The sequence below is a fragment of the Octopus bimaculoides genome, chromosome 25 (genome assembly GCF_046866305.1).
Source record: "Octopus bimaculoides isolate indiv1 chromosome 25, ASM4686630v1, whole genome shotgun sequence".
NCBI classification, from domain to species: Eukaryota; Metazoa; Mollusca; class Cephalopoda; order Octopoda; family Octopodidae; genus Octopus; species Octopus bimaculoides.
In genome coordinates this window covers 33,906,400-33,921,399 of record NC_142952.1, presented here as the reverse complement: position 1 = coordinate 33,921,399, position 15,000 = coordinate 33,906,400, and the positions used below count along the sequence as shown (strand labels likewise).

The 15,000-nt window shown below is 34.9% G+C and overlaps 1 protein-coding gene and 1 long non-coding RNA gene across 3 annotated transcripts in view; both read right to left on the bottom strand.

The window, feature by feature from the left end:
• The window catches only part of LOC149131161 (uncharacterized), a 4,548-nt gene extending 46 nt beyond the window's left edge, over nucleotides 1-4,502 (bottom strand). Inside the window, exons 1-2 of the long non-coding RNA XR_016238450.1 lie at nucleotides 4,325-4,502; nucleotides 1-120 (exon numbers count right to left, since the gene is read on the bottom strand). The exon at nucleotides 1-120 is cut by the window's left edge and continues 46 nt beyond it. This is a non-coding gene — a long non-coding RNA (uncharacterized LOC149131161). The remainder of the gene's footprint in view (nucleotides 121-4,324) is intronic.
• Nucleotides 4,503-10,240: 5,738 nt separating this feature from the next.
• Nucleotides 10,241-15,000, bottom strand: part of LOC106873869 (uncharacterized) — a 13,033-nt gene continuing 8,273 nt past the window's right edge. The window contains exon 2 of one of the 2 annotated variants that reach the window (XM_052976298.2): nucleotides 10,241-11,540. In XM_052976298.2, the coding sequence (XP_052832258.1) occupies nucleotides 11,368-11,540 (173 nt within the window). In that variant the 3' untranslated portion in view covers nucleotides 10,241-11,367. Of the gene's footprint in view, nucleotides 11,541-12,178; nucleotides 12,654-15,000 lie in introns of those variants that run through there. The other variant, XR_016238449.1, reaches the window with a different exon arrangement.

Below are 15,000 nucleotides of genomic sequence, written 5' to 3'. Positions count from 1 at the left end.
CAAACAACAAAACAAATCAAGAAGATATCGTAGAACCGTAACCATCCAATCGTTTTCATGGCATATCTACATAACTTCCATACATTGTTGTCTGCCTTGGAATTGACTTCTACTGCAAAACTGTAAAAAAACAAAAAGTATTTTGATGATATATAAATTTTTTTCAAAAATTCGCACCATAAAGTTTAAACAAATATTGGGAACTTTTCAGTCTGACGGCCAGATTAAAAAAATTTTTTTTAGCTAAACACTTTGAAACTTTAGATACCGGTAGAATGTGTGACATAGAACAGGGTTTACTCTTAACGTTTTGGACAAAATTTTGTATTTTAGAAGTTATTTCGTGTTAAAGTTGTCATATTTGGTTAATTTTAACCTATCAATAACGTGTATTCATCTGAAGAAAATTACTGCTGCTGTTTGCGAATAACAACTTCCGGGTCCATTGAGAAAACCCCCAACAAAACCCTTCTTAATAACCAAAGATGTTTTTATAGCAACATAGGTTTGCTGTATCAGGGTTGATTTGATGCTAAATAACAATAAAATTATTACTGAGACAGACCAAAGACGGAGCCTCTATGTGGTTGCATGACCTGCTAGAAAAAGTAGCCTAACTTTTTTTTTGGTTAATGTTTACAGCTTGACTCGGAAATGAAAATCCAAAAAATATACTGGAAAGGGTGTAGGAAACGAATATGAAAAAAAAAAATGCGCGCAAAGCAACAGGAGGGTGAGGAGAGGACTTCGGAAAATTCACAAGATCCGAGCTTTTCCTTCGTAACTTTTAGGAAAATGGGGTTTTAAACCCCCCTCCTTTATTTATTATTTTTTTTCTACACAAACCCCCGTTTTTGGCTACGGAGAATACGAATCTGGAAAAAAAATTGGCAAAAATCGGCATTGTAATTTCTTCCATTTAAAAAAAAAATTTTCAGAATTTTTTTTTTTTTTAAATATGCGGAAAAATACCGAGATTATGATTATGAAAAAATTTGGGAAAGACTTCCGCATAGAAAGACCGCCAATCTACAGAGGTTTTATGGCAGAATCCGAGATTTCCTTCGATTAATCTGTGACCAAGCTGAGCTGAGGAAGCGATTCACGAAAAGCAAAATCTTCCAAGGCGGAACATGGGTGTTTTCCAGAAAGGAGTTCTTCAATAAAGATTCAGAATATCCACACTCCCTTCTGGATTGGCGACGCCACATGTTCGTTTCCTCGCGCAAAATACATGGAAAATTACATGTCGGATAATCGTGGGTAAATGGCAGGACACCGTGTTCCATGAAAAATGTAATGGCAGTATTATTTTTACCGTGGAAACGGAGAGGTCCTCCATAAAGAGTGATATTGCATCAGTTGCATAGAACCATGATGTTAGAGCATAATTAGGATTTTGTGAGTCTGTGCGCGCACGTGTGTGAGAAAGAAAGGGAGAGAGATAGAGTGAGTGACAGTGATGATAGATGTCTTTTAAGGTACGCACTCATATAGAAAATGTGACGTCATCATGGTCGTTGTATAAAATATTTACGATAGATAAATTATGGAAAAGATTATAATTTTAAAGTTTTGTGATTCAAATATGCCAGTGAAAATAAAGTTTAGTGGAAATAGTACTGAATCTTTTTGATACTCCATACATGAAAATCGACAACTCGGGTTTTGGAATGCATAAGGCACATATGAACCCTGAAAAACTCCGAAATTGATCCACGCACCCCACCCGACTCTGCAATAAAGGGTGCGCGAGCGTAACAATCTCTGCAGTTCACAGAAAATGAACGGCTGAAACAAGGGAAACAGCATGTTATACATACCTGTTGTATACGTCGGTCTTGTTTTTTTCGCTTTAAAGGTAAGCGAATCTCATAGAAGCAAACACGGTATTGAATAATTCTCCGTCATACGTCTGTTAAAACTTTAACATACTTCCGAAATGGGACTTCATCTATGTTTATCTACGTGCGTCTGTGTAGACGCGCGCGCGCGCGCGCGTGTGTGTGTCAACCATCCCATCAGCAACAATCATCATCATCATCATCATCTTCTTCACAACAAGAAGCAACTGTTGCTATGCTCCTGAAATTGTGTATGTGTGTGTGTGGGTTCGTTTGCAAGATAAATTAATTTTGGCGGTAAGGACTGAACCCATCGTTTCATTATCACAATTAAAAATAAATTCGAAGGATTAACATCGCACAAGTCCATACATTATTTCCGTAAACTCTAATTGAAACCAAGAAGCTACCACAATCATCATCATCTTCTTCACAATATTTGCACCCTTTAAAAAGAAGCAGCTGTTGCTATTTTTTCTGAATTTATTTTACATTGTGTACACCCAGATTGGAAATTTTACTGTACTTTGCACCAGAGAATATTATAGATTATCTGAAGACAAAACATATTGCCAATGAAAAAACCGTCTGCTTGCACACATTCAATGAATTTTCAAAATTCTAGTCGTTCTATTGACGGGTTTGTCAATAGAAAGTGCGCTAAATGTAAAAAAAAACAACCTCTTTCCATCAGGAAAGGTACAGTTACAGAAAACTCTAGCTACCATTATATGTAATTTTTCATTTAGTGTTTGATTTTATTTTCGAATTACCTGTGACGATATCTGCAAGTATGAATTGCATTGATATAAAAACTGCCGTTCAGTAGTACCAATTATGTAGAGATGTTTGTTCGGCAAAACTGCTGCAGGACAAAACTCCCATTTGGTGGTCCGGATCATATAGTGGAGATCGATGCAAAGCTTGTTCTTCAATAGCAAGAACAATGTAGGAAGAATGTGTCGCAAAACTTGGGTTGTCGGATGTTATGACTCCACAACCAGAAAAGGATTTCTTCAACGTGTACCCGATAGGAGTACAGAGACGTTGGAGAATGTCATCAGACAAAACATTTTTTTCAGGAACTACTGTTATGACTGACAATTTGGCAAGCTTTTGTAATCTCCACATACTCGGTTACATTCACCATGCGGTAAATTATTCCCAAAATTTCATAGATCGCTCACCGGGGCATGTGACATCGGCGGAGGTAAAGATCATGGACCTCTTTGGGATATTTTTTGGGTTTTATTTTTACATGAACCCACTATATCGAGGGCGGAGATTCCGAATCTGCATTTCAAAATTTATATTGTACAGCCCCCCCCCCCCCCACCACCAAATACATAAATGACACATCATACCTTTACTCACTCTCCGTACCCCTCTCTCTCTCTCTCCACACGAAATCGAAGCGTAGTAGTTACCCGCTTAAAATTTCAGCGCGAAAAACTGCTAAAGGAAAGTGGAAACACTTGATGCCATTTCAAAACTGTTTTGCAGCTTAGGGCTTATACACCCTGGGATCCATATATCCAGTAATTTTAGCAGGTATGTAAAAGATATTGTTTTAATACACTTTGACTTGTTTCAAATACTAACATGGTTTTTTTTTTTTTTGTGTCCAAACATCGTTACCACTAATTTTTATAACTTCAGCATTCGTTTATCATTCTCTTCAAATTTCTTTGATTTTTCAATCTAATGTAACCCACAGTCTATAAAATGTATTTCTGCAAAATGTCATCTTAAAATATGTGTAAAGAAAGGGGGCTGATGCAGCTTCGCACCTCACCTTAAAAAGTGCATTTTTAAAAAAGATTTCTTCGGGAACATGTCTGTATATATATATGTGTGTGTGTATGTGTCTATATGGATATATGTATATAATATATATACATATACATATATGTATATATGTATATATGTATATATATATATATATATATATATATATATATATATATATATATATATATATATATATATATATATATATGTAGATAGATAGATAGATAGATAGATAGATAGATAGATAGATAGATAGCTAGGTAGGTAGATAGATAGATAGAAAGAGAAAGTAATAAGTGAATGAAAATAACGATGGAAGGGTAAAAAAGAAAGCGAAAAAATAACTGAAGAATAAAATGAAACCAAAACATTAAGAATTATTGAAAGTGGGTAGAAATAAACACTACGTAGTGTAGTAAGTACTACACCAAGGTATCTGTAGAAAGTTGAATGCGATTTCGGAATATAACGAGGAAAAATTCGGATCTTGTGAATTTTCCGAAGTCCCCTCCCGTTCCTTTGCGCGCTTTTTCTTTTCTTTTCTTTTTATATTCGTTTCCTACACATTGTTTTACACCAATTCCAGTATTTTTTCTTTTTTTTTTTTTGGATTTTCATTTCCGAGTCCGGGTCAAGATATAAACATTAACCCTTTTTTTAATATACAGAATAGAAAAAAAACCTCTAACCTGTGATATACACGTAGAGTCCATTATGTCTGGGAAGAAAGACGGAATGGTCGCAGTTGGGACGTCTTTGATCATATCTGTTCAGTCAGATCCAACTCGGGACTAAGCAACAAGAGACGAAGGGAACGAGAGAGCCTTTACCTGGTCGCTCCAGTTGCTAGAAAGAGCAACCAAATCTTCCTAACAAAAAGAAAAATGAAATTTCCGTCTTCAAAATAATAATAATAATAATAATAATAATAATAATAATAATAATGCAAGTTTATATTATTTTATAATGTTTGCTTAGGAATTCATTACTTCTTAAAAAAGAATAAGACAAAATGGTCATGACTGGAACACCTTTTCTCGCAGATCCATTACTATCAGAGCTATCCCGTGGTTAAAACAACATTCTTCACTGAATGATGAAGCTGCTAAAATTAAAGAAATGTTGACTAGCATAATTTATTTAGATTTTTGTATGAAATAAATAGAAAATGTTATGGGGACTCGGTACATATTATGGCTAAATCTTTTTTAACTAAGCAGTTTAAACTTCGGATACTGGTTGAATGTGTCAGAGGTTTTTTTCTATTATGTACGTAAAAAAAAAGTTTGGCTACTTTTTCTAGCAGGTCATGCAACCACATAGAGGCTCCATCATTGGTCTGTCTCAGTAATAATTTTATTGTTATTTAGCATGAAATCAACCCTGATACAGCAAACCTATGTTGCTATAAAAACATCTTTGGTTATTAAGAAGGGTTTTGTTGGGGGTTTTCTCAATGGACCCGGAAGTTGTTATTCGCAAACAGCAGCAGTAATTTTCTTCAGCTGAATACACGTCGTTGATTGGTTAAAATTAACCAAATATGACAACTTTAACACGAAACAACTTCTAAAATACAAAATTTTGTCAAAAACGTTAAGAGTAAACCTTGTTCTATAACAGGGTTTACTCTTAACGTTTTTGACACATTCTACCAGTATCCGAAGTTTCAAAGTGTTTAGCTAAAAATAATTAATTAAAAAATCTGGTCGTCAGATTGAAAAGATCCAATATCTTTTTTTCTATAATTATTGAATTTCATTTGTTAATCGGGGTTTTAAGTATTTTTTTATCGTTATAACATGATTAAATATCTCTTGAGCACATTCCCCCCTAATACAGGGAAGGGGAACAACTCTAATAGGATTATTGGAAAATCTACATATATTTTTTTTTCATCTTAAAAGAATCGTCAAAGCGTTGAGAAAACATGACTAACTGAAAAACATATGCGATTGAAATTATGAAGTGGAAGCAACCGTTTTGGTAACTTCTGACAGGGGACGCGACTCCTGTTAAACATTTTTTTTGTAACATTTATTTGCATATGTAATGCATATTATATATATATATATATATATATATATATATATATATATATATATATATATATATATATATATATATACACACACATATATATAACAAGAATTAAAATTTTGGACATAGGTACCAAAGGTTTCGTATCCACAAAGCCAAAGCCTTGTGAACAGCTCGCCAGACTCTATACGAATATATCTTTTATGTCTCTTCTATTTTTTTAATTATTATAAATCTTCCATTGAGGAGGGAGCCACTTTCCAACAAAGATACAAGGCTCCATCTCTTTGAGGTGTAGCTAACACAGACGAATTCACATTTGGAATTTGAAAAGAGTCTTGCATATTTTTACTGTTCCACTCACAGATTGCACTTGTAATGTACGAATCAGCCGGTCGATTTCTCTTTCTGAAAATCCCAGTTTATCCAGAGTCTCCTTTAAGCATTTACTAACAAAACCTAGTGCTCCAATTATTATTGGTATGAATATGAATTCATAGTCTGGATAAATGTATGTATGTATCTACTTCCTGCCTTCCTATAGAGAAGACGTGAATTTTTTTGTCTCTCATTCACATCTAACTTCGCGTTCAAAATAATAATTTTTCTATCGTCTTGGCCTAACAGTCCTTACCGTTTGTTTTCACTGTTCTGTCTTGTTTTTACTGTCTTGTTCTCACTGTCCTGTTCTTATTTACACTTTCACCCTTTGCAAAAAATTCCAAATTTTATTTAATTTGCTTTGCGGGAAGGACTGTTCCGACGAAGTCGCGTATTGTCCTTGCCTTCGAAACGCGGAGTAGATGGAACAGGGACAACTGAAGAAGGGAAATATTCTTTATGTTGCATGTCTCGTTTCTCTGTTTTTTTCGTTGTTCGTAAAAAAGTTCGTTTTCTGTCTTCTTTATGTTTTCATTTCTCATTGGGTTTAACATTTTTTGTGATGTCCTGTACCCATATATGGATGTATGTATACATATAGATGTAGGTATGTGCATATATGTATGGATATATGCATATAATTATATATTATTTGTTATGTATGTATGTATCTCTCTCTCTACCTGTCTGTCTGTCTATCTATCTTTGTATACATACATACATACATACATACATACATACATACATACATACATACATACATACATACATACATACATACATACACACACACACACACACACACACACACACACACACACACACACACACACACACACATTTGGGCAAAGAAAAGTTATTGTCATATTTTTATTTCCAGGAAAATAAAAATGAAATACATTAGGAATGTTTTTATATATAATACGAAGACAATGAGCGGTTTTTATTATTCCACCCCTAAAGTACCCCCTAAACAGTTGCAGTAAACATATCCTTGTTTCCATTCCGAGTTTGACATTCGTTGTAAATTTGGCAAAGAATTACCAATCTCTTATAGCTTTTACTATGACAGCTTCTGATACCAGTCTGTCCAAGGCTACCCATGGTTCCATATGATCTAAATTAAAATCTTTCATCAAAATTTCATGTTTATTTATGCTCTAATCATCAGCTTAGCAATCAGTTATTTGACTAAATTCTTTATTATTTCAAAGTCTGCATATTTCAACAGGATTATGTCAACAAAAGGGTTAAAGTGATCTAAATTAAAACCTTTCAGAGAAATTTCAAGTTAATTTATGTTCTAATTACCAACTTAATAACGACCAGGTTATTTTACTAAATTCTACCTTATTTTCAAAATTAATTGGCACAAAGTCAGTGTATTTCAACTGGAATATAGTAACAAATGCCTTAAAGTTATGTTAGCAGTGGACACAATACATAATGTCCTTCTAACATGTTTAATTGGTCAGCTATGAATAAGAAATATTTAGTTGTTTCATTACATTTTCATTGTAGATGTTAACACTTTCATACATATCCCAGAATTCCATATTATCTTTAAAATGTACAGACATGTTTGCATCTGTTTTTGAAAATTATTTTCTGTGAAATTGTATTTAGTGTCTCTCTCTATTGCATTCTAATAATTTATTGGAGTTTAATGATGTATTAATAATTGAGCTCCTGAATACTTCATGTTTATACATCAATTTACTATAGAGAAATACTTTCTCCCCTGAGTTGAGTTCCTCTGGTTGTGTGATCTTTGTATGTTGTTGTCTGCTCAGTCTGAATTTGTGTATTTAATAGATATTATGAAATATGTATGAATCCTGTTTGGTTAAACCTTTAGTATTCAGATTTCTCTGCCAAATACAATGAATATTTTGTTCATTTATTCATGTTGTTTCAAGGGAATCATGTATTGTATTGTAACATCAAGACTTTGATAATGTGATTGTTTATTTTCAGAATGACATTGTAGGGTAGGTGTGACTGGACAGATCTTGTCTGTTTGAACACAAAACAGATAGAATATTTGGGCTGGAAATGGCCAGTTTAAATGCTGAAGAGTTAATATTAAATAAAGGCTGTATTCAAATACTGTGGGTTATATAATAGTTGAACACTTTTTGTTCTTGGTTTTGTAGAGGAAATAAGATAAAAATACGCTATTTGTTTATGAGTTATTTATGTATTTTGCTAGAAAGAGAGCTGTCTTTCCAGTTATATCTTTTGTTTAGTGAATTACATTTAAGTTTAATGGGATAAAATATATCAAATAATTTTATTGGATTTATTACCTCTGCCTTAGCGAAGGCAGAGGTATTGTTTTTTCAAGAAATCGCTGGATGGATTTGGATGAAATTTTCAGGGATGTTTGGCCTCATGACTGTAACGAACTGATTAGATTTTGGGATCGATTCGGTACCAGACAGGGATTCTGGATTATTTTTCCTTTTTTTTTTATTTTTAAAAAAAAATTTTGAGAGTGGTCAGGTTCATTTTTAGTATTCTCATTTGTGAGAGCAGTCGAGTTTATTTCAGATATTCTCATTTTAAAAATCATCTCTGACTACTCGTTGAGAGGACATTGGCGTTGCCTTAGTGGAGGTTTGCACTCTCTCAGTGCTCTTTAATTATATTTCTATTTGAATATGTGGTTGGCCTCTGATATGTTTCCGATTAAAGGGAGAGAATCACTTCTAAGTTAAACTTAGTTGAACAACATCCATATTCAATTTTTAATCTTAATTTTCCATTTTTTTTTCTTCTTTTGTACAAAATAAACTTCTTAACGTTTTTAGTCACTGTTTGCCATTCTTCTTTGAAGCCTTCAGTATGATATAACTGAGGACATAAATTAAGTAAGCTGAATTCAACATTCTATAAAGTTACTTAAACAGAGAGAAGAACAGAAATAGTTCACAGTGTAACATGTGTGTGTGTGTGCAGTAGTGGATGCAGGGGTGTTGTCCTAGTTACCCAGGCAACACCCTTTCTAACTGAGCCGTTGCAAATATTATAACATTGTTATTTTATTTCTAGCAGTTCCACACCATTACTCTTTCATACGGTCTGCTACAACAAAGTCAGAATACAGAAAAATGGGTCCATTTGTTACGAATTGTGATTCCCTCCTTATATAGTATTTTTTTCAAAACTCCCCACCTCGAAAAAAATCCTGGATCCCCCTGGTGTGTGTGTGTGTGCATTGTGGTAAGAGTACAACACCCTCTGATGAGATTAAACAGGACCACTACGTATAAATAGTAGTGGTCTGGCAATAGTCAGCAGTTCATAGTTTGGTCTTCGATGTTCCAGGTGCAGTTTACAGTTTGGATTAGTGTGCTGGAAATAGTGATTGTTGGTTCATTGCATGTTTGTCACTGCTGCTGTTTCTATTTCGTATTGTTATAACACTCTAACAGTGTATTCTTCATTTATTGTTGACAATATCAACTGTACTACTATGCTGGAGGCATAAGGATATAATAGCATGATGTAAATTTTCTTTACATCCTAAATCATTAAACACTTTAACAGAATAGAAAAGAGAGAGAAAGAGAGAAATTTCTTAGATGTAAGTAAAATATTTGCAAAGTAATCCTGCCATGCAAAATAAAACTTCTTTTTGTATCCTCAGTTAATTTTTTTTACCTCAAACAAGTTTTGTATATTTTTCCATTTTTGTATATTCTTGCTGGATGGAGATTAAACTGTCTGGCTGCTATTTCATACTATACTATCCATCAAGACCAGTTAGAATTGAACTGAGATTCTTTATGTTCCTCTCACCACAACCCCTACCACCAGTTTTCCTTTTCTTTTCATTTTTTTGTTTCTTTTGCTTCAACTAAAATGGCCTTAATATTCGTATATAGCTGCTATTTTGATATAACTGAATCTCTTCAGTATGAAGTAACTAAGGTCCATTAACTACACACTGTCATTTACTCTCTGGAAGGTAAAGGAGAAAGCATTTCTGGCAAAGAGAGAGATGGGAAAGATATATTGTGTAGATGTAAAAATCTTCTGTGAATTGTGGTTAAGTAAGGTAATGTCCAGCATACATGTAATGTGGATATTAACCACTCCAGTCCTACTGATCAATGAATTATGAATGAAACATCAATGACTGAATGCAAGTGTTTTTTAAAAAACAAAAAATATGCAAATTATACATTACATTTTCTTGTGAAATAAAGCCATAAATTTATTGAAGATGTAAGAAAAGGGTGACAGATAAAGAAAAAATAAAAATTAAATAAATCTAAATTATTCATGTACTTAGTAAGCAATTTGAGTTTGTATGTGTGTGTTTGTGTCTGCATGGTTTCAATCAACTACTTCAATGGCTGCCTCTGATCCATTGCTTGCTTCACTGAACTGAAGTCAAGTTAACACCAGTTGGCTATCTTGCCCAGCCCTTCTGTATTTGGTGGCCCCTACCATGTATTTGATGTAGTCAATAAATCAATATTCATAACAACGTTTGGCCCATTTGATTGGATGCTGAGAATCAGACCATTCCACCAATGATTGAACTATTGGGTCAGTTATATATATATGTATATGTGTATGTGTACATTTATATAACACACACACACACACACATATTTCTTATTCTCTTATTGTTTACTTGTTTCAGTCGTTGGAATGCAGTCATGCAGAAGCTCTACCTTTAAAGGTTTAGTTGAAAAAAAATCAACTCGACTATTTATTTTTAAGTCTGATACTTATTTTTATAGGTCTCATGTTTAACTGTTAGATTATGATGGCTTAAAACAAACTAACACTGATAAGTGATTCCCTGTTTTCCAGGACTGAAATCATAATGACTTTAAATAAAAACCTGGCTGATGAAATGAGTTTATCCATATCTGTTTATTTTCCTTTCTGTTAATTGCTGTACATGTCTTTCATAATTATTTTGACACACAACATATTTAAAAGGAAATATCTTTTTGTGTTCAGTAGCTTTGAAATATATTTCAAAATTAATTTGATATTTTCAATTTTACATGCAATTTTACATTCAAAATGAAAAAAAAAGAATCAGCAAGTTTTTCAGTATGCTGTTCTGGTTTGAGGCATCCAAGTTAACTGCACATAGACTTCTGGGAACATAGCTCTAATTTGATGACGGACACACGAGTTAAGAACATTGAGGTCTCTTGTTTTTCTCTCCCTGCAAACATGTAAACCGTTTTGAATTGCTGAAAGGGTTTGATAAACGGTCGCGTGTTCTAATATGCAGTTGAACTGGCACTCTTCATAGCCTGATGGGAATGGATGGTGAGGTTCACAGTCGAGCCCGGTCATAAGGCAAGTCATGCAACGGGCAAAGCAGTTCAGTTGATTGTTGTAAAACCATTGGCAGGACACCGAAGACACCAACGCAGCAAATAGCAAACTGACGACAATGTATTGACAGCCTTTCATTGTTTCCTTCTGAGTTGGTTACAGAAAAAAAACCTGTAGTAGGAGGAAATAAGAAAGGAGAAATGTTTTGATATACTGACAACAGAAACACCACAGCATTCTCACATTACATATGGTGCTATATATATAGGATAAGATCTTCCTAGCGTCCATATCCTGAGATATCGGAATGAATACTGGAGTAAGCATGCAAACAAACTGAATAAAAGAGAAAAAAAGCGAGTGACTTAATTTTTGGGTGGATGGCCATGTTGGAACAAAGTAAATGATAACAAACGAAAATATATTGGTAAAGATGAAATAAATGACAAGATGATTTCTGTCTTTGAGTGGTTCAATTCTTACCATTTATTGTCAAAAGTTCTTTCATTTATTTTGGTTTTACAAATCAGAAATAAAAAGCAAAACATTCACATACATATATACACATATACATACAAACGTATACAAACTATATATGTATATATGTGGTGGTTTTTGGTAAGCAGCATCGCTTATATATATATATTGAAAGAAAAACATGCAAGCTTCTGGAACTGATATTATAAAAGATTTACTTAATTTATGCCATTATATTTTCCCTTCTCTTACAGCAAGACTAAATCATCTTTCACTATGACTAAAATGATTGAAACCGGTAGCATATTTTGATGAAATTATATTTTCTCTTATATATATATGTATATATATATATATATATATATATATATATATACATATATATATACACACACACATGCACACACACACACACACATGCAGACAATCACACACAAATTTCAATTATTTTTTGCAGTCCACATTAAAGAATGTTTGGTAAGAAAATGGTCGAACTGTTTCGTAGAAATTGGATCGGCATTTATGAAAGTCGGGCACATTACGACACGTTGCCAGTCCATAGACAACGATGTCAGGATTTCCTTCAGGCAGGCGATACATTCTAGTTCTACAATGTTCACAGCAGGCATTTGTGCCATTTTTGATTGGTGCGTCCACTGGACATCTCTTCCCAAGGATCAGGCACATGAGGCACTTGCTGACGCAGTTAACACGTGAATCGTGGAAGCATTGTCTCTGTGCCTGCACCTGCAGGCACAGAATGGTAAACAGAATGGTAAGCAGCAGTTTCATTGTCAAAAAGTGCAACTGCAATGACAGAAAAAAAAAAAATATATATATATATATAAGAGAGAGGATAGTAATGTTGTTATTGTTTGTTTTTTTAGCCTCAAGTCAACCGCCTTTTTGCTGATCTATGATCAGAGACAGTCCAGCTGTGACCATTCTATCTATTTAGACAGTTCATATCAGCCAGCTGCTTACTCTTTTACACTTTTACTTGTTTCAGACATCAGCCTGTGGCCATGCTGGAGCACCGCCTTGGCGAATTTTAGTTGAACAGATTGATCCCAGTTCTAATTTTTTTCTTCTGAGGCCTGATGCTTATTTATTCTGTCGGTCTCTCTTGTGCCAAATGGCAAAGTTACAGGGATGCAAACATACCAATGCTGGTTGTCAAGTGGTAGTGGTGGAGTCAAACACAGACACAAACATACACACAAGCACATCTAGCTGTTAAAACCATGCCAGAATTCACCTGTGCTCTTGCCACTCAGTCCACTCAATAAAATCGCCATTGGCTTCAACCACAGCCTCCAGATGACTTCGGAATCTCCTGCAATTTTTCGGGATGGTCTCCTTGTCTAAGTTGGTGAATGCTGCCATAGTCTTTGCCTTCAGTTCATCTTTAATGTTACAAGGAGTTTTGTTGGTCTCTTGCTCAACTGTGCTCCATACATAATAATCAAGGGGGTTGCAGTCTGGGGAGTTAGGTGGCCAGATGTTGGGGGTGATGTGGTGGCAGAAATTGTCTGAAAGCCATGAAATTGTCTTCACACCATTTATCCATTCCAAGCACTGCCTGCTGCAAGCACGAGATTCCCTGTCTGCTGACTAATCCCAGGAGGTTCCTTATAATCCAAAAAGCAGCCCAGAAATAAATACCTCGTTTTCCCTCTCCCAGGTCACAAATAGCTGGTCTAAGGGAGATAACCCTTCCTCACGGATGCTGGACTATTTATTTCAAGCAGGAGCGAAATTATAATGATCTTTTGTCAATAACTGATGAGTGATGTGTGTGTCTACATCTTTTGTGTATGTTTTCCATGAGTTCCCTTGTCATCTTCCTGTGCAACCTTTTATTCTTATTATATATATACATATATATAATACCTCACAGAGGCAATGGTGAAAGACCGAGACCGCTGCAGATGTGCTGTGACTGTGAAGACCCGGCAAATAAAGTGAGTTCACGGCTGTATCCTACACCAGTTTCACAGAACCAGCCCCAGCCCATTCAAAAGTACCTTGGATCGTAGGGTCACCTGCTGTGCTTGAGGAGACCTATTGAGTCAAGTACATCAACATCAAAATGAAAATCAAATGGAAATTGTAGTTGTGATAACCGTGCTGGTGGCCCATAAAAGGCACCATCCAAATGTGGCCGATGCCAGCGCCACTTTGACTGGCTTCCGTGCTGGTGGCACGTATATAGCACCAACCGATTATGGCCGTTGCCAGCCTCCCCTGGCACATAAAAAGCACCCGCTCACAGAGTGGTTGGTGTTAGGAAGGGCATCCATCTGTAGAAACCTTACCAAATCAGACTGGAGCCTGGTGCAGCCTCCTGGCTTCCCAGGCCCTGGTCGAACCGTCCAACCCATGCTAGCATGGAAAACGGATACTAAACGATGATGACGACATATATATATATATATATATATATATATATATATATATATATATATGCTGGATTTCTTTCAGTTTCCATCTATCAAATTCACTCTCAAAGCTTTGGTCAGCTCAGAGCTATGGTAGAAGAGACTTGCCCAAGGTGTCACACAATGGGAGTGAACCTATAACCAAGAGGTTTGGAAGTGAGCTTCTCTATAACATGATGCTTGCATCATGTTTAGAAAACCGTATACAGCAGTGATTTAGCTCAGCAACAGAGTTTACTTGATGGCAGCCAAATGAATCTACATTATCTTGTTCTCTCAGCTCTCATGCTTTTGTCTTGGCCAGAAGGTTGAGCTGAATGCAAATCTTGATGCTTATCAAACACTCTTTGAAATCTGCTGCACACATCTGCATTAACATATATTAAATTTACTGTCTGTTTCTTTTTCTCTTTTCAGAAGCATTCAGGCTTTTCAATAACAAAACAGATTTAAACATTTTTCTCTGCACATCACTTTTTTTTTACAACCACACGATGGAAACATTGTTTATGATAATATAACTTGCTGTGTTGAGTAACTCAAATTCCAAAACACTCGCTGTGTGTATATAAAATTTAGTGTATACAACATCCTGTTTGTTATCTATGTATAAAAAACTTAAACAATCCAATTTTCTAAACACATATTGCCCTCATCTCCTCCCCCCCAACATCTGTCTGTTACTGTTTCTTCTTTCTCTGCCTGTTTTCTCT